This window comes from Cottoperca gobio, chromosome 6 (genome assembly GCF_900634415.1).
Source record: "Cottoperca gobio chromosome 6, fCotGob3.1, whole genome shotgun sequence".
NCBI lineage: Eukaryota > Metazoa > Chordata > Actinopteri > Perciformes > Bovichtidae > Cottoperca > Cottoperca gobio.
In genome coordinates this window covers 20364896-20387056 of record NC_041360.1, presented here as the reverse complement: position 1 = coordinate 20387056, position 22161 = coordinate 20364896, and the positions used below count along the sequence as shown (strand labels likewise).

General features: G+C 41.8%; 1 protein-coding gene across 2 annotated transcripts in view; it reads right to left on the bottom strand.

Moving 5' to 3' along the window:
- Positions 1-22161, bottom strand: part of LOC115009133 (PDZ domain-containing RING finger protein 4) — a 102958-nt gene that overhangs the window by 43991 nt on the left and 36806 nt on the right. The window contains exon 1 of one of the 2 annotated variants that reach the window (XM_029432912.1): positions 2837-2976. The exons of the other annotated variant lie outside the window; for it this stretch is intronic. Coding sequence (XP_029288772.1) covers positions 2837-2905 — 69 coding nt within the window. The 5' untranslated portion in view covers positions 2906-2976. Of the gene's footprint in view, positions 1-2836; positions 2977-22161 lie in introns of those variants that run through there. 2 annotated transcript variants of the gene reach the window in all.

Sequence of the window (22161 nt, the reverse complement as noted above, 5' to 3'; positions counted from 1 at the left end):
CGGCGTGAGAGCCGCTGAACCTCGGGTCAATAGGTTCAACAACGTTTCATCCTTGTTGACCAAAACAATGAGAAAAACCTTCCTACTTCTTCTCGTCTGCACAGAGGACAATTATTGGAAGGTTAACTGGAGTGGAATCCAGCAGAGAGCAGGCTGGAGCAAAGGTTGTAACAAATGTAATCAAAGATGAGTGGAGGAACCGGAAGAATCAAAAGCAGAGAAATAAAGATCAATGTGCAAGGGTTGTGCAATGTGTTATAAAAATAACTTAGTGGGAGTTTGGAAAGTTAGAAAAACTTTAAGAAGATTCCCGTGTCCTCTTGTCGAGCCAAGAAAGCTGATACAATAAATAAAAAATGTCAGCTCTGTGAGATAGCTTTGCAGGCCAGCTGTGAGAGGTGAGCACATTTCCATGCAGAACACTCGCGGTTGTGAGAACAGAGAGAAAGGGGGAATGGAGAGAGAGAGAGTGAGGGAGCCAGCTAGTCATAAATCTCCCACAGCTAGTGGGGTCAGGCAGACGGGAAGAGTGTCAAAATTGTTTCTGGGTGTGAAGGGAAGGGGAGGAACGTGGCTAACCAACCACTGTGAATGACTCTTGCTCTTCGAATCAACCCTCGACGGGTCCGGTCAGTCACGCTGTGACACCGGCAAACCACTTCTTCCACATTTGCATACACACATTCACCGACTCTGCATAATCACAAGAGTAGAGTGGCGTGTGTGTGTGTGTGTGTGTGTGTGTGTGTGTGTGTGTGTGTGTGTGTGTGTGTGAGCAGACAAAAGGGATAAAAAGAGCAAGAAGGAGTGAGAGTGATAGAAAAAATAACTGAAGTGAGGTTGATAGGTGAGCGAGCAGGACAGGTGAGACAATATGTAGGAAAGAGGATTAGAATGACAGTGGTGCGAGAACAGCTTCCTGCTGTCACAACACACTTCTCCTGACCACGAACACATGGTGACACACTTCTATAGCTGCAGGGAGAGCTCTGCAACCTGGAGGAGACAGTCTGTATTCCCTTGTTCTTCATTTCTGCCAGTTGTGCTGCTGTTTTTATGTATTTGCTGTGCTGAAGCCGAGGGTTTACTGCTTGTTTTCCTGTCTCTGCGGACATGTGTGTGAGCGTGTGCCCGTATATGTGCACGAAAGACTGCGAGAGAAGGTGATTTTCAGTGATGTACGTGGTAAAACAGTGTGCACTGATGAAACAGTATTTCAAACCAAAAGGTCTACTTGATAACCTCTCTTCCTGCCTCTTTTCTCCTCTTCATTCTTCTCTCCGCATCAGTGAGGTTTAACCGCTTTGCTCCTTTCCTTAATTTCCCTTTTACCCTTCTCTCCTCCCTCACACTTTCTCCAACAACTGCATCTTTAACGGCTTACTCTCTATTCCCATCCCAGTCTTTATCTTCCATGCTCTATATCCTTCCCGCCTTCCCTCCCACAGTGGTGATCAGAAATAAGGTGCTGATATTGCAGCTCCCCCCCCCCACGAACCAGCTCAGTATATCAGTGGGTGGACACACATGCCAGAGAGCCTCCTGTCAACAGTGAGTGTGCCCTGGAGACTGGCCCACTTGGTGGATACTGATCCCCTCTGCTAAACCACGGGAAAAGGAGTCAATGCTATTTCTTAACAACTGGTGCGGACAGAGGCGCAAAAGCCAAGATAAGCACCAGGGCAGCACTATTTTTATGTTCCTCCTGAGGAGAAGCAGGCACTGCAGAGGATACCTATTCATCCTTCATGGTCCCTGGACAATTTTGTCTGTCTGCTAATATTAAAACAGACCATTAGTGAATGCAACCTCCTTTATTGCTGATCTAGAAGCTTGCAGCACAGCTTTCTCCACCATGCATGCAGTTCCAAATCTGACAAACAATGTCCATCACCAGAGTTTGGCAGAGTGTCAAGTTGCACACAAGGTGAAAGCTACAGGCAGTGGTTAACCTAAGCTAGTTTACCTCCCCCACTTCTTCTCATTATGTCTTTTCACAAGGGTAAAGAGAGACATTTCACTTCTAATTAATGCACAGGATGGTTGTATAAAATGGCTAATGAGGCTGTGATCACAGTGGCGTAAAGGCAGGCGCTACTGGAAGGAGGGGTGTGAGCACGACTTCACTTCCAGGAGACACTGAGCTTCACAGTTATTAGCCTGTCACAGGAAGAGGGCTGATGGAGAGACTGGAGGATGCTTGTTTATCTGTTCTTCCTCCCCACAATCTATTGTATTGTCTGTAGACTTGGTAAAGGCTCAGAATTAATTGTATATTAAAACAGCAAGAATTTCTCATTAAAATGCATAATTATTCTGCAGTTGCATCAGAAGTCGAACAAAGCATGAATGATTCTCTAACTGCAAGAGTTGCATATATACATATTTTGTTTGTGTGCCAACAACAAGCCCTTAGAGACCAAGTGTTCTCCATGAAGTCAAAACAAATCCGCTGGCACAACACTGACTCACAGTGACACCAGAAGTGCCAAAAGAAAACTTTTAATAAAATGATGTTCAATGGCACTTCATCCAAGGACTCAGAAATTAGCACAAATACACCATGGGAAATATTCTTCATGTACTCATATACTACTATTTCATAAAAAAACATTCATCCTGCAAGCTGACTGGGCTGCTCACTAAGCAAAGAAGCCTCTCTCTCCACAATTCTGCCTCACTTTCATGTTGTGTTAATTAATCCCTAAAACACTGCTAAAAAGGCACTTTTCCAAAAAGAAGCAGCCTAATATTGCTCTCAGCACAGCACACATAATGAATCACATACAACAACACACACACAATCGATGTCAGAGTCGGCCATGCCTCTGCTCACCTGTGCAATCTCATACAGCAGCTTGTAGTGTTCCTCTCGCTTCTGTAAAGTGCACAGATTGCAGCCCATTATAGCTGTCGTGGAAACGCCAGGCGTCCAATTCTCCCCGAGTAGTGGCGGTACGGACACAGGGGGTCACCCTCCACACCGGAGCGCTGGTTCTCATCAGTCACTCCTTAAGCAAGCATCTCTTTCAGGCATCCCATTCACACAAACGTCAGAAACAACCCCAGCTCAAAAAAAAAGGAACAGAGAGCTCCAGCTGAGTCTAACAGATGAGGGTTCAGATGAGAACAGTGTGGCAGCAGCTTCAGCAGTGGAACAAGTAGCAGCATCAGCCAGTGTGTCTCTCCTCTCTCCTCTCCCGCTCCCTCTATTTCAGACTCACACACACATGCACACACACACACACACACACACTCGCACGCCGGAGTTGTGACTGGCTGAGACACTCCCCCCTTTTTGCTCCTCGGTGTCTGCGCACATGACTACGCTGATACCAGCTCATGAATAATGAGGGAGAGCACCGTGATATTCATGAGGGAGGCGGGAGCAGGGGAGGGGACTGACGGAGAGGGTGGAGTGTGTGAGAGCAGGAGCGCTGGTTCATTAAAACTGAGGCACAGTTATACAATAAGCTCCTTTGTGTGAGCAGCTGATGTGAGGTGCATGGGCAGGGCTGACGGTGCCGAGACGACACACTGTGGGCAGAGGAGGTTTTCTCAGGGGTCACCTACCTGCAGCTGAGGCTTTCGTTGAGTGTTTTTCTGCTTCAAGAGTGGGGGGTGTGTTGACATGTTTATTTGTGGAAGTAAATAAGGAATTGCATTGCTTAAGGAGACATCAAGCAGTAAATACCATTACAGCACATAATGGCAATACGTTTAGAACTTAAATAATTAAACAATTGGTTGATACTCAGAAATGTAATAAAAAACATTTGATGATCAATTCACTGCTTGAATTTTACAAGCAAATTATCAGAGGTTTGCTTGTTTCCAGCTACTTACATGTGAGGATTTGTTGCTTTTCTCGGTTTTATATCACCATTTAAAGAATTTTTATCTATATATGTCTATAGGTCCTGTATAATATGTTTTGGACTGTTGGTCACACTTTGCATTTTTGACTATTTTCATACATTTTCTGCCACTTTGAATGTAATCCAATAAACAAACTATAAAACAGGACACAGAACGTGGCTGTGATATATATAGACAAGCGAGTCAGGCAGCTATGCATCTTCTCCCTCTGGTCTGAGGGCAGACTGGAGCTACAGTGTCTCACTATCGCCTGAAGAGGAACAAGTGGTATTACAAGACTGGACGGAGCGGCACTAGTCAGTTAGACTACTCTCATAACGTCAACACTGTTACCTCTTCACATTCTGTTGACAATGCTAGTTCATTGTTTTAAGCAAACGTGTCAAAATGTCTCTGATTTTGCTGCTTTTTTGTGTCATAAGATATGAAATAATAAACATTCAGTGTATCTATATATAAGTATTGAAATGTTGTTTGGAAAAAAACAAGCAATCTGATTTTACAGACAAAACAATTAATCAATTAATTGAGAAAATAATCTGCAGATTAATTTTATAACGAAGAGATGAGAGATGCATCACTATAACTCGTCTTTCTACATCATCACAATACAATGTGCAGTATTTCAGGACTACATACACTTAATGGACCTGAACGTTACAGTGCCAACTACCTTTAAAAGTGAAATATGAATAGACGCCGAGCGGCATAATATAAAAAGGAAACACAATTTATTGCATATTTATAACTCATGAGGCACAATAGGTGTTATTGATAACGGGGGTCCTCACAGCAAATTGGCAATCAACAAAGTCAAGAGACTTCAGAGACAATATCAACCACAGTCTTCCCTCAAACTGCGATAATTGCAAGACAATAGACCTTGGCTATTGTCTCCGCTATGGAACCCCCGTTCGCTAGCGGGAAGCTTCTCTAACGAGCAATAATTGTTAACAAATTGGCCTCCAAGTCAACAGTGGGGCTTGCTGTGAAAAATACAGCTAAGAGTAGATGAACGCTCATCAGCTGGCTACTGGGCATCCTACCCTGGGGGACTACATAATCCGATTTTCTGAGTTTAATTTTGCTCCAATTGCCTGGAGGCAAGCCAAACACACACACGCACACACACACACACACACACACACTATGGCTATACCATCCTCCCTTTTTGTCCCTGCCAACCAAACTGTCCTTGCTACCATCCGCTCTTCATCCTAAAGAAGCCACAAGGAGTTGGTTTTCTGCAGTTGCCAGGCAATATTAAATCCATGAAGTGCTATTCACTAAAGTGTCAATTTGACATCAAAGGGTCTTGTTGGGGGACCAGGGAGCCAGGATATAATATTGCATTTGATGAACAGGGGTGGTATGTTTGCTCGCGGTACAATGGACTCTGAAGGAAATGTGAGTCAGAGGCAGTCTTCTGAAATTGTATATTGAGAAGTGAAAGCTATGAAGTGCTTGTGAGCAAGAGCCCGTGTAGTTGTCTATAGTCAATCCAGAAGGAAAATGCAAACCTCATGAAGGGTCCAATATTCAATGTTCTTCTGCATGGAAAAATGAAATATTAGATCCAGAATGTGCTGACAGTATCCAATATTAGTGCACGTAAGATGGTCAGGTCTGGATGACCATCACTCTGTGACGTTGCGATCGCTGACCCCTAAAGGTTAAGATGCTCATCGGTCACCCAAATGGTCTTTTGCATTATCTGTGCAGCGAGACCGATACAGTAGCCTCTGCCTGCGGTCAAGCAGCACCTCTTGATGGGACATGCAGAGTGACGGATGCTCTTTGAAGAGTGCATTAAGACTGATAAAAGCTCTCCCAATGTTCTTTATGGCCGAGGGTTTTACATTGTGACAGGGTGAATTTACCTGAGACTGCATTTCCAATGTAACCTGAGGGCAAGATTGCCACATTATAGATACATTTAGTAAAACCATTTACTTTCTGACATGGTGAAGCGGTGTTGGATGTATAATTTGTATCTTTGCCCGTCCCTGGTAGACCTTTTATGTGGAACTTACTCAATAAATTGTATTGTTTAACATTTATATGGAAAATTAAAGTAGCTATTGTGTAAAAAGTCTGTATTTAATAAGATGACCACTGAGTCCGTCTCCTTCTCATGTCCTTTCTACTTCCCCGCTGTCCTTTCCTACTGTCCAGCGGTCGTTTATCATCCGGTCTGCCCTTTGCTTGCTCGGGTAGAAACAGGCCCTCAATCGTGTTCATTCTCTCAGTTAATGGGCCTCACATCGCTGGGCATGGAGGAGAGATTTGTCCTCACCGTGATGGGTGTATTTTGAAGTTTCTTCAATTGCATTTCTGACAAACTGATATTTGAGCTCACCTTAAACCTGGAGATATAACCTTCAGCCAAGTGTGTAATGCAGGTATATAGCCAAGTTATAAACCCTCGTGCCCTCACAACACCCCCTGCCTAATGTTCACACAGCCAGTCTGTTTCTCTGTCCGCCTTGGCACACATATACAGGAACATGCATACAATAAAATAGGGAACAAAAACACAACTGATCAGGACGCTGCCAGTGCTGAATATGAAGTTACGATCGGTACCCTCAAACTGTAATTGTATCGATTCCTTGTCCCGGGATAAGTACCACCGTCAGTCATTCAGCAGAGCACAGACGTTGGATCAATTTAATATTCCACTACATCTGGTTCAACAACCTGACATGCATCCCATCTGAATGACTTTTAAAAGCAGGTGAAACATGGAGCGTATTTTTCATTTCCACTCTGACAGCTACTTTTCAAGATGATCGTGGCTGCCAATCACTGCGATTGTCTGGGAGGCTTTTGGCGGCAGCTTTGTTGAAAGAAGATGCTCATCATCTGAGAAGCTGATACTTCACATATTGCAATTAGGAGATGAGCATTATAATAAATCTATTATATACACAAAGCTTAGGTTTGGGACAGAATAGCGGGGGATCACAATGGGCTCGTGGAAGAGATGTCTGTATCCCAACACTTGGGTAAGCGTATGGTAACCTTGACAACAAACAAGAGAGCATCTTAACATAGCTGGAGATTTAATAAGAAGCTGTTATTGCTGTGCTTACTTGTCTATGGCAATGTCTGTCAGGAATATCAAGAGTCCCCACAGTGTTTAATACATAAACAGGTTTATTAGGCCAGCTCTGACACACCAGGTGGGCGGAAATCTCTTCGGTGTGAGAACTGAAGATTGAAATCCTGTTCACGTGAAAGGAGAGCCGTGGGGATCCGAGAGTGGTTTGTGATGTGACGCGTGGCTCAGATCTGCCGCTGCAAGGCAGCCGCTCCTCCTGGGTATCCATGTGACTTGATTTGGGAGTAATTAAATGAGGCCCTTTTGTGAATGAATCATCGTTGTGCTCTGATGACAGCTTTGATGGAAATTGGTCCAGCGCGAATGCACGGATGCACAGGTGGGTGCTTCAAAGCCAGCATGTCCAGACTGTGAGAAGCCAAGCAAAACATCTCCCTCAATGATAATAAATTATTAAAAAGGCTTGAATCTTTAATTCATGTGGGAACATGACCATGGATAAAAATAGCACATTGTCTGCCCTGCATGATAACACGTGCAATGTTGCTTTTCAAGCAATCAACATAATGACCATCTAATTCATAGCATGGAAGGCAATTTAAGCTCAGATTTCTTCCTACACAAAATGCCTGGTTTCATTTTCAAATCACGCAAATTACACTGATTAATTATGAATTACATAAACCTGTGATTAACATGTTTAGCTAATAATACGACTGTATTTATGCATTTACCTCACTAATAATCAGTGAGGAGATATCAGTAATATACATATATATATATATTTTAGGAGCAAAACCCCTTTTACTCGCTTCCTATAAATTAAGAGTGACACGTAAAAGGTGAATTATAAACAGGCTTTGCTTGTTTGACATTCTTATGAAATGTTGCCGCTAATGAGCCTCTTCAGTAATTATCAAACCACCTTCAAGTTTCCCAACACAAAGCAGCACATGACCCACCGTGCACGTATCAAGCAATGCAAGACATCCTACATGAAATCTGGTTAACCCTGATGCCCCACGTCTGCACGAAGATGAAACAAAGTGCACATCAAACAGGACGCCAATTGTGAAACTGCTGAGGACGTGACATTCAGCATTCAGTTTAGTCAGGAAAAAAAAAAAAATACTAGAATGAAAATGGTCCGTATTGTGGATCAGGATGAAATACAGAGTGGTGCAGCTACAGTATCAGTGCTACCTATACCGACAGTATCAGAGCAGAGGTTGTATGCATAACCCAAAATTAGGGTTAAGCGGCACGACAACACTGTATATAGTGTGAGACAACAGCCTGATGACACTTTTCCATACAGTTTATATTGTGGTCGTGGTAACTACTCCTTTAATATCTCTGGTGGTATTAGGCCATTCCAGGCGAGAGGACTGTTTAATGGATTTTTACATCAATGTGATAAAAGGACAATGGTGTTTCAGAAAAGTGGAGGATTAAACAAAAACAAACATTGTGATCCGTGCATTTATCTCACACAGGTGTGAATCTAAGGTCGAGCTAATTAAGTAGGTCAATAAGTACACATACAATTATCTACAGTATGTACAACATGAAACTCAGAGATCATCTAATATAATGATAGTAAATATAATTAATATACTCATTAATACAAACAGAGAGCACCTGATCAAATAGTGATACTTCTTTTTGACCTTACCAATAAGGCAACAATAACATTTTCATTAGACCTCTCTCCAGTAGATGAATCAATATCCCAACATACAGTGACACGTAATATAATAACAGATTGTCTCCGTGTCACCTAACCTTAATTGGAATAACATTTTCATGAATGTTTAGTTTGAACTTTTCTCGGCTGCCATACTCCAAATTGCTCCCAGCGTGTCAGAAATGACAACACAAGTGTTTTTTGGGCGAATGAGCATAAAAAAAACTACATGGGTGTAAAAATGTAAGAGTAGTGACCTTTTCATGGAGGAAACACTTTGACGCTTTAAGCTGCAGGAGAAGAGTAGAATAAGGGGAGCGGTGAGTGTAAGACAAATCGTTCTCGCTACTTTCTCTGCTGGACGTGTCGGTCTGCGTTCATATTCATTCACCCACAGGCTGAAGAGTGTGTAGCCTGCACTAACTGCTGCACTCACAACCCTATGACACCGTGACCCTGACACCACCCGAGTAGTAGGACACCCTCAGGGCATCATGCACTACTGCTGCACCAGCCTGCCTGCAGTTCTGGGGAAAGGAAGGTGGAAATGTTGGCTCTCTCTCCTATTTAGCCTTGATGGTTTTAAAGTTCCCCCTGCAACACTGATGAATAGTAAGTGTTTCAGATGCATAAAGCACTCGAGCATAGCTGTGAAGCATGCGCCATATATCTATAGATCTAACAGAGACACACCGGAGGTCCATAGGTCTGCCTGCTCTTGTTGCCTGAGGTGTTTAATGATATGTGGCCAGATACAATCCCTCCGTGTGCTGGGCTCCACCCTTTTTATTGTATTATCTGACATACAGTAACAAGACCAGCGAGATCTCCCGCTGTTTAAACCTCCATTGTGCATTAAATGGATTACAAAGCCACCCGATTGTGAGATGGTACTGAATCGGAACAGACAGAAGGTCTTAAAGTACAATGAATACTATGATCAAGGCATACAGTGATACATTCAGAGTTCCCATGTGTTTCTAGGTGTCGGAGATAGATAAACACAAGATAATCTAATCTTGTGTTTACATGTTCAGGGAGGCCGGGGGAGGAGCAGACAGTGGGGCAGCTATTTTACATCTTGTGTGTTCAGGAAAGTTTGCAACAAACTCAACTTATTTCCTTTTTAATGGATTTTCTCAATATATACACACACATACACACATTTAAATAATGTAGGGATCCAGAAATTAAAACTGTAAATACTTAAATGTTTCATGTTTTAATATTTAAAACATGTAGGCCTGTGTTTAAGACCAAGCTAAGAGGGTTAATCAATGTGTGTATTGTCACGGAAGCTCAAGGTGGCAATTCTCACTGACAGCAAGCAGCAAACATGTACAACAGGCATGTCATTGATTTCAGACTCTGCCCACTGCTGGCTGAGTACTTGTCAATACGCAGTCAATACACCTTTGATTGTGGATGAGAGTTTTGTGCTCCTGAAGAGAGAAAGCAGATCTATAGAGACAATCAGCTCAGAGGGCAAACGGGTGAGACTCCATATCAACCTGCTCGGCTCCATCTATTCAACTCTTATGCTGATTCTAGCATAAACAGAAAACCTGCAATCTCCTATTGTGTCCTACGCAAGGCCTTTTGAGGCAATGTCGCCAACAGCTCATCTCATTTCAGGGACACAATACCAGCGTCCGCAAGTTCTTTCCCAATGTCATGTTTAGCCAAGGTTACATAAAGCACATCCAGCAGAGGATGGGGCAAACATTGTCAAGCATCCTTTTGAAATGCTTAAAAGCTCAACAATGGATTAGTTTACTATTTGTGGCCCGACAGAAATCATCTGACTCAGCAGCTCTTTGGGTCTCTACTCACTTTTTAGCTTTTCGTTTTCCAGACTGCAAACTCCCATAAAGCAATACATCTTTCTGAGGTATTGTTGGAGACCAAAACAAAGCTAAAAAGAAAACAAATATTGAAATCTCGACTCCAAATGAATGCTAATGTTGCTCAGTGTTTGCTGGATGAGTAGAGGTTTGCTCAAAAGGTTAGCCAATAAAACGTTTTACTGTGAGATGTCAAAACAATTAATGCAGCTTTAACATAGTGTATTCAAATCAGCCAGCTGACATTAGTGTGTGTGGTGATAATATGGTTTACAGCTTGATTTCAGCCATTTTTTTCAGGGTGACAATCAAAGTAAATAAGAAATAATACAAATTGAAATGTGTTTCATGAGCTTCTGGCAGCAAGATTGAATCCTAAATGTTACATGTTGATGGAAAATATTAAATAAAAACTAAATTGATGCAGACATTTGCCACCCGACGTTTTATTTTCAAATCTGTAGTTTTAAAGTAATAGCTCAATCTGCAGTGCGCGGTGGTAAATATGACCATGGTATTAAGGTCTACAAAAATCAACGTGAGTCATTTTCGCAGTTGCTCCAAAAGCAGCGAGGCAAAAATAATAAGAATTAGAAAAGTTGAAAAACAAACAAAGTACATTTCGATTTATCAGACTTTGGCAGCAGCCCAGTCATCTGTGTTTGCGCTACATCAGTGCAGCAGCATGCCACCACCTGCACCCTTCATGTACTCTATAATTTGTGTTGTGACAGGCTTGTTCATTGTGCACCTTCAAGCGCTTCAGCTGGCCTGGTGGGTGCACACGCACGCCTCCATTTCCTATATGCTGTTTTTTCGGTGATCTCTATTTCCTGCCGTGCCGGGTGGGAGAAAGTCATCTGTGTGCCTGAGGATCAGCTTAAAACCTTCAGCTAAACTGCAATACTCCAGAATGAGAATGGCTACATATCCGGTGGTAATAACAGACCTGCAGATGGATCACACGCTTGTTTTTTCGCGCACAGATTAGTCTGGAACTATGATGATGCCCAGGGGGCAGGAATCTTATTTTCTGTCCTCCTGATAAGAAAACAAGAGCAGACGACAACCAAAAGGAAAGAGAGGGAGAGGGAGATGTGTGTGATTCAACATGCTGTGCCGCATGCTGGTGTGTTGGCACTCTAATTTAGGGGACTGGATCTGATAGAGTCTGATGGGTGAAGATTCAATGTTGGCTACGACAAACACAGCTTCATGTCCTGGAGCTCAATCGAGTCTGTTGTGTTTGCATTTATTTATTACATGTGCTGTTACGAGTACTATCTGTTGGTCAAACCATTCACATATATTATTTTTTTTTCAAAACTATCAAGGTCAATGTTCTTACAACCGCATCTCCTTGTTGCTATTTTTGGAGTGAGCTTCGAGGTCCTGGGCCTTACAGAAGTTCATCTTTGCTTTGCTAATATAACAATTATTGCCTTTGTAAGTGTCCTAATCTCCTTCCTTCCTCCCCAACCCTCAAGGTTCAAAGATAAACATTATTTTATATACAAAATATTTATAAAATATAAAATTAAATAAAGCATATTGGTCACACCCACTCACTTGCTGTCTGCACTAAATAAATATAATTATTATTGTACTGCACAACCCCCCTTTTTTCATATATGTACATACGCTATATTGTTTTTTATTATTGTTTTAACTTAATTGTACTCTTTTTTTTATATTATATATTTCTTATTTGACTGCTGAGCTGACATGCTGTCTCTCTCAAACACATTCCATTGTACCGTTGACCCTGTGTTAACCTACATTGGACAAATAAAACTTAAAACATATTGTAAAAATGGGAATTTAAGTTTATTTTATGTGAGAATCTTTCATCATGTGATTTAGAAATGTAACAACTTTGTGCTAAAACAATTGGTTGATGAATGGACAGAAAGAAACAATTTTGATAATCAAATAACAGTTAGAATAAAAGCGAAAATAAAAAAACCATCCTCGGTTTTCAAGCTTCTCATTTTGCATTTTTGTTTTGATCATTGTACTTCGAATATTTAGGGTTAATATAAAACATGCAATTTGAAGACGACACTTGGGCTCAGGAACTTGCAACGGGCATTTTTCACTATTTTGTTCCATTAACGACGATGTTTGACACACGCGCATGCACTTCCATTTCTTCTTTTGCTTTGAACAAAGTCCTTGTGGTTCATCTCTGTCTGAGGAGAGTGACAATTTGATCAAAATTGAGTCTATGATTTGTTTTAAAGGGAAGATGTCCACAAAGACGAGGGGGAAAAACAATTTCACAAACCATTGAAATGTCTGATTGTTTCCCCCTCTGGTATCTCCGACAGAACAAAGAGTAATGTCTACAAATCCAAGTAAGGATAAGGATGTTTCATCTCCATCAAAAAAAAAAAGCTAAATATTTTTTCACAGATTCAAAATCAGACACGTGAAAAACATTATATTAGACTCATCTCTCTCATCATCTACCGCTTATCCAGGGTCCGGTCTATAAAACTTTGGCAGACTGTCCTCAATTATGCCTCATCTTAAATGTGACCCAGTAAAATATAAATGTTGATTTGCACTCTTGGACGCAGCACACAGAAACAAATAAACATTTTCAACTCATCACTGACGCGTCGTCTCTCCAGCGCTTTATATCCCAAAGGATCGCCATTGATTTTCCAGTTATAATCAACACCAAAATTATTGAATGTCAGATGATAAAGTGTCGGGGTCCACGGGCACTTCTGAACCTGGTCATGTCACCATGGCAACCCAGGCTGTTTGACAGAGCTTATGACAAAGAACTCTTCTGCACAGATTCATCTTGAAAATCCCTTTCTGTGAGAGCACAGCCAGGACACACACATATACACACACACACACACACACACACACACACACACACACACACACACACACACACACACACACACACACACACACACTTTGGGTCTTTGGGTCACAACAAGAAAGTTTCATATCAAACTGATGTTTGCATGCACACATTCTGAAACAGCTGGAACATCAAAACATTTCACATAAAAGCATTGATCGGGATAGACAAACCAGGGTCAACAAGCAATAAAAATCAGGGCTCTATATCTACACTGCGGACAAAAACTACTGCATAATCACACAAGGCGGTATTTTTTTGTAGCGGCCATCTAATGAGATTATACATCTTGGACGTGGTGTTTTATTGATTTGTCTGTTGTTATGCTTGATGGACCTAGACTAGCTCCAGGGCATCCTCACCACTCATGTGCGACAACAAATCTGCTGTGACCCTGAACTGAAGCATCACAGGACTTCACACTCTCATACGAATATGTATTTTGTCTGGTGGGGAAATCAGATCAGCGTATTGTTGATCAGATATTGCGGTATCGAACCTACAAGAGTAACAAGAGTATACATCGGCACACAAAGGAGGTAACAGGCTGTGTTTTCCCGGGTAAATGTCTGTCGTGGGCAGGGAAATGCGGAAGTGTGCATCATTAAAACTCAAACATGACCTCAGATCGCACATCTCGTTGGTTAAAGAGTCCATCTCAAGGTTTTAGGTCAACACAGGTCAACGTTTCCTCTGTTTACTTTGGTGAGGAGAAGGTCGGTTGGGGTGCGCTCTCCTGCCAAAGTCGCTGTTAATACACAGGAGATAAATTAACAACCCCCTCCGGCAGCCTTCTGGGAATAGTTTCCACTTCACAGCACAAGGCAGATTAAACCAAAGGGGAACAATATTCACAAATCAGCCAATGGTTATGAGAAAAGAGGCAACACTATATGTCAGAGGGCTCTCTGTTGTCTCTAACCCCTCCTCAATGAGCTCACAGGAATCTCTCGTCCTCAGAAACCACCACCATTTGCTACCAAGTCAAACGAATACATGGAAGTGTTCCTGTGGTATTGTTCTTACAGATGATCATGTGCATATGCAGCATATAGATCATTGTAGCATCATTTGAATTTCAGACCATTGTTGGTTCATACTGGCCCCACGTATAAGAACATGTTTTATTATTGTTGATTTGAAAGCATGGAAGTGTATTTCTTTTATACATTTACATATTCCAAATAAGATAAAATGTTTCTCTGTGAGCCCGCTTTATTAGGATAGTGTTGCATTAATGTATGGGCCATTAAAGTTATTTTATTCTGTATGAGCAATTTGTATCCTATGTGTGGAATTCCATTCTAGTCAGCTTTTAGCATTTATCATGCACGCAATATTCTCATGGTTTGTATACAGTGTGCATTTCTTTAAGACATTCATGAACCAGATCAGTTCTGTTGTGCACTTTCCTTGTGAAAAACATAAATAACAAACTTTCTGCTTCTGATAAAGTTAGTTAGCCCCAAAAGGCGTTTTTTTTAACCCTTGTCGTATGCCAAGGGCCACCGCAAGACAATAACACGGAGAGCATCCAAAACGGACAACATCATGGAAGCAACCTGTAAATCACAGTGTAGCCCCACCCAGCTATTGAGACGATAAACTCACCAGGAAAAGGTGTACCGAAGCTGGGTCATTTTCTCATAGACTTCCATACAACCAGTCATGTTGCGGCCGCAGAAGAAATAAATTATGAGTGTAAAGGTATATGATACAGATTTTCTCAAAAAGATACAAGCAGAGAATCAGACATTCATCCGTCAAGCAGCCAAGAAATATGGTGTCACTGAATGTCATATTAGAAGGTGATGGGCCCAAAAAGACCGTTTGAAAAATGCAAGCAGTCAGAGAAGACATTTCTAAAAACCTCCAAGAGATTGACGTGAGAGTGACTATGTGACTGGAAGGAAATTAAAAGAGATAAGGCAGGACTTCATCAATTCATAAAATGTATGTGTGATAGGAAGTTAAACAAATGTTTGTTAGGTTGTTCTCCAACATTCACCAACTCTGGTTTGGTCTAAAATAAACTTTAATTGACCAAGTTGTGAATGTGCCGGCTCTACAGCCGTTTCCCCCGCTGTTCTGTTTCTCTCCCTGCCCGACTCTAGCTTGTTGTTCGTAGGCAGATCATTAAATTAGCTAAATAAAATAACAAAAAAAACAACCGCCGGTGTACTCCGCAAATTGCCAATAGCGGATATTTATTCGTCCAAACACCAAACCCTTGAGTCCACGTGTACATGTGTAAAGGATTGAATGGGAAGCATGGCAAATTAACAAATTAAGTATAGAAGAACGTGAACATCTAAATGAAGGATGATCAGTGTCTAGTACAGTGTCACACTAACGGCGACACTGTTGGACCACACAGCATTCTTCACATTAAATCTCAATAGTTCATGTTTAGTTCACCTGTGTTTCCTTGCCCTGCCTCATAAATCCCATCCAGATCTGGGCTCAGTGTTTTATAATGAACCTCATTATATGGTACATTTCCTGCACATAACTCAGGGAGCCTGATACTGAAAAGCACAACAGCAGTACATAAACAGCTCCCTCAGTGATTCTGTTGAGGAGCATCCTTGCCCCTTCCCTCACCTTGCTCTGCTCCTCACATCATGAAACTGCTGTTAGCTAATACTGTGTGTTTAATTCCTCATTGTGGAGCTCACCTCAGGGTGCCCCTGCCAAACCCTTCCTGCAAGAGATTTACAGTCAGCCATTTTGTGGACTAATTGCCCAATCCTAGAGCAGGGAGGTCAGCCATAGCAAACACAGGGAGCCGGCTCACACACCTGCTACATGCCAAGCAAAGCAGAGGGCAGACTCCTCAAACAGCAAGACACAGCAGGACGCACCACACCAGGAGTCTCCTTGAATTGTCAAGAATATGGTCTGTCAGATGCAATCGCTCGCACTGTGCTCCGTTGTTTGGAGATAAACAAGTGCCAAATCATTCTTTTGCCACCGACTGTATGTTGCTGGAGCATAAATCAAAGTCAGATAAGAGGCGGATGTGTGATAGTGGAGATAGATCCGCTGCATGTTCCCCTTGATATGGATCTTATCTCTTCACTTTGGATCATATTTGTGATTAATCTTCTCCTTCTCCTCCACCTTTATCATCAGCCCCCCCCCTCCCCCCTCCCCTCCCCTCCGTCTTCCTACATAAACCACCACCAATCTCCTTTTGATTGGAAGGATTAGACTGATGCTTTGACCATGGGAACACGAAGAGCCGAGCCAGTCTGCTACTCAATCCTCCTCTCACATTAACATTTCCAGCAGATCACGCAGGTATTATTACATAGTTGTCCACCTCATTGACTCCTCGTATTGGCTCTGAAGAGTTAACAGATCAGTCCACTCCTCACCATTTACTCCACGGACCGGAGTGTTTCTGTGGATTAACTGACAGCTAAGCCCAGTTTTGCCTTTGTCGGCTCGTTTTTAATAGCTCTTAATGACTATCTATTAAAGGCTACTACAGACTGCATACTATTCTGAGCACTCTCGCCTTATTTGCATCAGCGGACACCCGCATCATTCAGTGGTTCCCTTGACTTTATCACTGCCGGTGACCCTTCCATCTATCTAATTAGCCACAATTTACTAATCACACAGGCCACTTTCCCAGAGCCATGCGTCCTCCATCATTGAGCAGGGACAAAGGCTCGTTAGCAGGGGCCTCCCCACTACAGCCCGTGAGAGGTAGAAAATAGGGATTCCTCAGGTCAATTTAGAATCAAGAGCCATAAGATATGCAGAGGCACTGCCAATGTGCAATCTAGGCAGGTATAATGGCGTCTAGCCAAAGATACAATATAAAACAAGACTGTGTAGTGAAAATAGACCTTCTGCTTTCCTGAGGCTCAAAAGAAAAAGGATTATATAAATCACAGGCTGCAAAGTTTGTCGAAAGCTACAACCTGCAAAGTGAGAGAGGAAGGGGAGGGGGGGGGAACAATTTCAAGTTTCATTTTGCAAGAGGAGGTGGAGAAAATCGATAGGCTGAATGTTGGCTTATTGCCAACATGCTGAGGGAAAAATGAGAAGATAACCAACAGCGGCAAGTTTTTTTTTTTTTTTTTTTACACCACTCACAGCCCAGGATATTACATCACAAATATAACAACAACGTACAGTTGAGCAGTGCTCCGACACACACGCATATAGAGCTGCTGGAGACAGAGAGGCTCATACGAGAGATGCTAGATCCACCAAATAGCACTTTCTTTTCTTTGTATTAGAGAATCATCTGCCATATCACAGGGGTTTGTTCAAATAATGCTGCAATATCCATTTTTATAACGGTTTACAAATATCCAATTTCCAATTAGCAATGGCTAAGTTAATATCCGTCAACAGAAACCTGACACATTTATTAGTTTCAGCCTCTCAAATGTGATGATTTGCTGATTTTCTTTGTTTTATATCATTATAAATGTAATATATTTGGATTTTGGACTGTTGGATGGACAAAAACAAACAATTTGAAGAAGTCACCTTGGGATCTAAGAAATTGTGATGGACATTTTTCCTGAGCACTACATATTGCCTTTGGATGATTTTAGCTTGTTACAGGTATCAGTGTAAAATATACTGTTAAAAGGACCTAAACTGCAGTTCAGAAAGTTAAAATAAATAGTTGTTGGAAAGAACTTGCACCGCATAGACAGAAGCAAAAGACTCCTGGTAATTAAAGGATAAATTAGCTAGTTTAATTGTCAACAAGAGGCTTGCACACACCACAGACTACTTAATGTTTATTGTATTTAACGCCGCCACCAAGGAGTTTATGTTTACAGTTCGTTTTGTTTGTCTGATGGTCAGCAGGATTACAGAAGACACTTAGTGGAGATGATGTAGTTCTTGGGTTGTTGTTTATAGTTTATAAAATCCAGATGATTGAGTAAAACCTTTAGTTATATGTTCTGCTAAGTTTATGTTTCATCTATAAAATGTCCCACACTGTACATATCTTGTCTCAAGTTTTTAATAGCCAAAGATGCAAATATTAGGGTCACAAATATTACTGTTAAAATAACAAATATTAGCCGATCAATTGCCATAATTGTTTTTACATTTCTACCATTCAAGATTGTATAAAAAAGTTATATTATAAAATGTGTCCTCATTTCCAAAAACCTTTTAGTAAAAGATTCCAAATCAACGAATCACACTGGATATGTACTCGCTTCCTTTGTAATGTGTGTTTCCATAGTTCAGGGAGTCTGACACACCATGGCTTACATTAGTGAGTGAGACCACAACCCTGTGCAGCTGCTCATGTCAGTGATGGGCATCAATAACCGGCGCCAGGCCTGTGATTCGTAATTGTGTTGGAGGGGTCAGTGTGGGGTCAGCAGGGCATTCCCCCGCCTTGTCTAATGAAGGGAACACAACTCTCCCGCACACCAATACTCTGCACAGCCATCTCCAATCCCAGGCCCCATTGCCTGTGTCAATCACACCATCAGTAATAGATGTGTGGTACAGCCTAACACTGCCAGGAGGCCTACAAGCCATCCAAATATACAGTTCTCTGGCCAGTGAATTCATGCTTCGGCTAATGCACTGTGTCGTTTGTGTTTACATGGCTATCAGACTACAGATATTAGTCTTGACACCACAAAGTAGGGCTGGACTACTGTCTGAACACACATTACATACATTGTCAATTTCTGATCTAAATCTACTCCATCCCTTTTAATAATAATAATCTGAATCTTGTTTAATTAAACTGAGAATAACTACAAGAACTAATCAAATATAAATGGATGTTAATCGAACCATTCAGCCCAAATGTCTGGTCCAGAAGTCAAGAATCTTTAAAGATGCAATGCTCAATATTTATTTATTAACAAGGGGTCATGTCACGTGAAAGGTGCAGTCACAAATGTTGATTAGCTATGTAGTTCCCCTCAGATATGTTGAGCATATAGCATCAGAGATCCTTGTTCTGGTTTTTGTAGGCCGTAACTTTATGGTTTAGGTCAGTCTCCCTGCTCCCATCAGTGTTGTTTCCACAGCAGACAGCCGCTTTTAGCAACAACAAGCTTAACAAGCTCTGAAAAAGAAACCCTATACTCTACCTTAGGGATGTAACAAGAACCGATACTTCAGTCCCAATTCGATGCCAAAATTCGGAAAACGTGACGGTCCACTCTTTTACGTTACCGCAGGTACTGTAGGTACCGGGGGTCAGGGCCCGGGACTGCGATGACACGTTAATATCCATAGGACATAGTAAACCCACCACCGACGCGTCCATGGGAATCACCCCATTTTTTCTGTGATGACGCTACATTGTGACCAACAAATCATAAAGTTATCATGATGTGTTCAAATGTAATCTCGTAAAATGTTGTGTTTGGCAAGAAACTTGAACGAACACAGTTGTTTGATGAAGATTTTTATCACAGCAATATAAAATAGAGGGAGTTATGACCCGTTTAACTTTCTATCACTAGCTTTAAGTAGCATGTTTTGTTTATAGTTGTCTTGGACTTTTTTTCTTTTTTACTGTAGTCAATTAATGAGCTAGTGAAGTAGCTAGGCAGTTCGCTTCTATCGTGTTGCATTAATAGATTGTTCCTCTGCACAGAAGAATTAATACTGTATCATTAAAAGTAACCGTCTTTGACAATTGTGCGTTACCGATTTTAGATCATTTTGTTCACGCCCACCATAAAGACACTTTTCCTTCTGTTCGTTCTTTGACGTAACATAGATTGATGCATCAGCGATGAGCTCATTTCTTTGAAACTCCAACTACTTATGGAGAGGCCGATACTTGAGAGGAGCCCTGACAATAAGGTCCACCACCCACCCAGCTCCAGCTCAGTGATGTATTACATGTCATCCATCACCATTGGCTGGTGTGAGCCAGGGGAGGGCCCGAAACACCCATGTGTCAGACATACGCCAAGGGCAGGCGAGGTTCATCTTTGAACTCTTAAGTGGAGGTAACAGGGCTCATTTTGGCCTGATTGAATTAGACTTGAAATGCCTTCAGGAGTTTGTACACATGGGAAATAAAGTGAAAAAGGTTATTTTATTGAAAGCACGTCCGAGTCTGCCTGATCAAGACCTGAGAGATAATGAGATGAAGATAAATAACAGAAATGTTGTCGTGCTGAGATATTCACAGTAATGAGTTTGCTTGATGATGAATTCATTGAAAGACGAGTAAACAAGGAAAATAAATAGAGTTACATTGTATTCATGTCCGGATTCATTTTCCAACTGAAGAACCAATAGATTAGGGTGGGTGTCTAGCTGGAATTGAATTAGTACAAAAGTGATTGGCTTTGGTTACATGAAGAACAAGCCCTGTCCAATCAGTGTCTCTTTTCTAAGTAAGGCGCCCCAAAACATCAGTCAATTACGCGGTGCTTGAATAGCGGGACACTCGAAAATGCTGCATAGGAAAAACAAACAGATGGAAGATGGAGTGAGTAAAAGTGAACGACAGCGTGAGGATGAATGAGTGGGGGGGCAGAATGCATGCGAGGAGGGGAGATGGAGGTGGCGTGGAGACAGTGAAGAAGAATTAGAGAGAATATTTGAGAGAAATATGGCTACTCATGTCAGGAAGCAGCCCGAGACGTCAGCATTGTGTAAAAATAACCTGTCCAATTATGAAGAGAGACTGCTCGCCTCGTCTATCTGGGATGCTTTACTGTAGACGAACACCCCGCCTGATTCCCCCACATATGTACATCCCCTGTATATATTTAGATGCAGTCGTATATTGCCTCTGATAATGTGATTCCACAGAATAGATTGGAATTGTTCACTGTCTTTTATAAAGATGGATTGTTCCGTCAATATCCTATGGCTGGCTAGCGTTAGCTCGCCACGCTGCATATGATTTTCCATTCCCCAGCAAAAATGGTGTTTAATGCTTCCCTGAGAATGTATGGCCGCTGCTGTTTCCATTATCCATTTAACAGCCTCTAAAAGGAGGATTTATTTCTGTAAATTAGCTCCTGTATAACATGATTGTATCATGGATCATAAACTTTAAGTCAATACAACATGGGGATACCGTGGTTAGAGGGAAAAAATGCCTAACTGACCCTTTCCTCTCTGACTGCTCAGTATCCAGCGGGCCCGGCAGGCGTGGTGGTGGCAGCTGTTCCTGGTAGAAGTTTATCTTTTTCTTCCTCCCTCTACAAGGCTCCCCAACGTCTCGCAGTAGCCATTTGCTCATCAACCTATTACTTTCAATAGGCGTTGGAGTAATTGGCTATTTCACACATGTAAGGGTTGAGCTGGCCGAGGGTAAAGGCCAGGCAACCAGGCTGTCAGTGTCCTGCACCACAGTCATCCATCAATTATTATCAGGCACAGGGAAAGCCACTGCGGCCCTGAGCCGGCACTTTGTCAAACCTCATCGAGGGCTCCCTGGTTGATCCATTAACATGTGTGAGCTTTAGCAGTGTGTGTTTGTGTGTGTGAGAATATGTGTGTGTGTGCGCTCGAGTACATTTCTGTGTACCATTTATCTGTGAGTTTGTTGCTATAACTTTAAAATCTATCCAGTAAATTTTTCTTAAATATAGAGAGCGTAAAGACTCGTCAACATCCCCATACAGCCGTCTGTCGATCACTTGTAAATGGCTGAAATCGGAAATCTTGTTATCAACTTTATCATGATGTAAGATAAGCTTCATTTTGTAGATGTGATGATGGGCACAATTGAATGGATAGTTACCTCCATATTGCATAGTTTACTTGTGTTTCGATGGGAAGTGGTATCTCTGTAGTCACCGCAACATGTTGTGTTTTT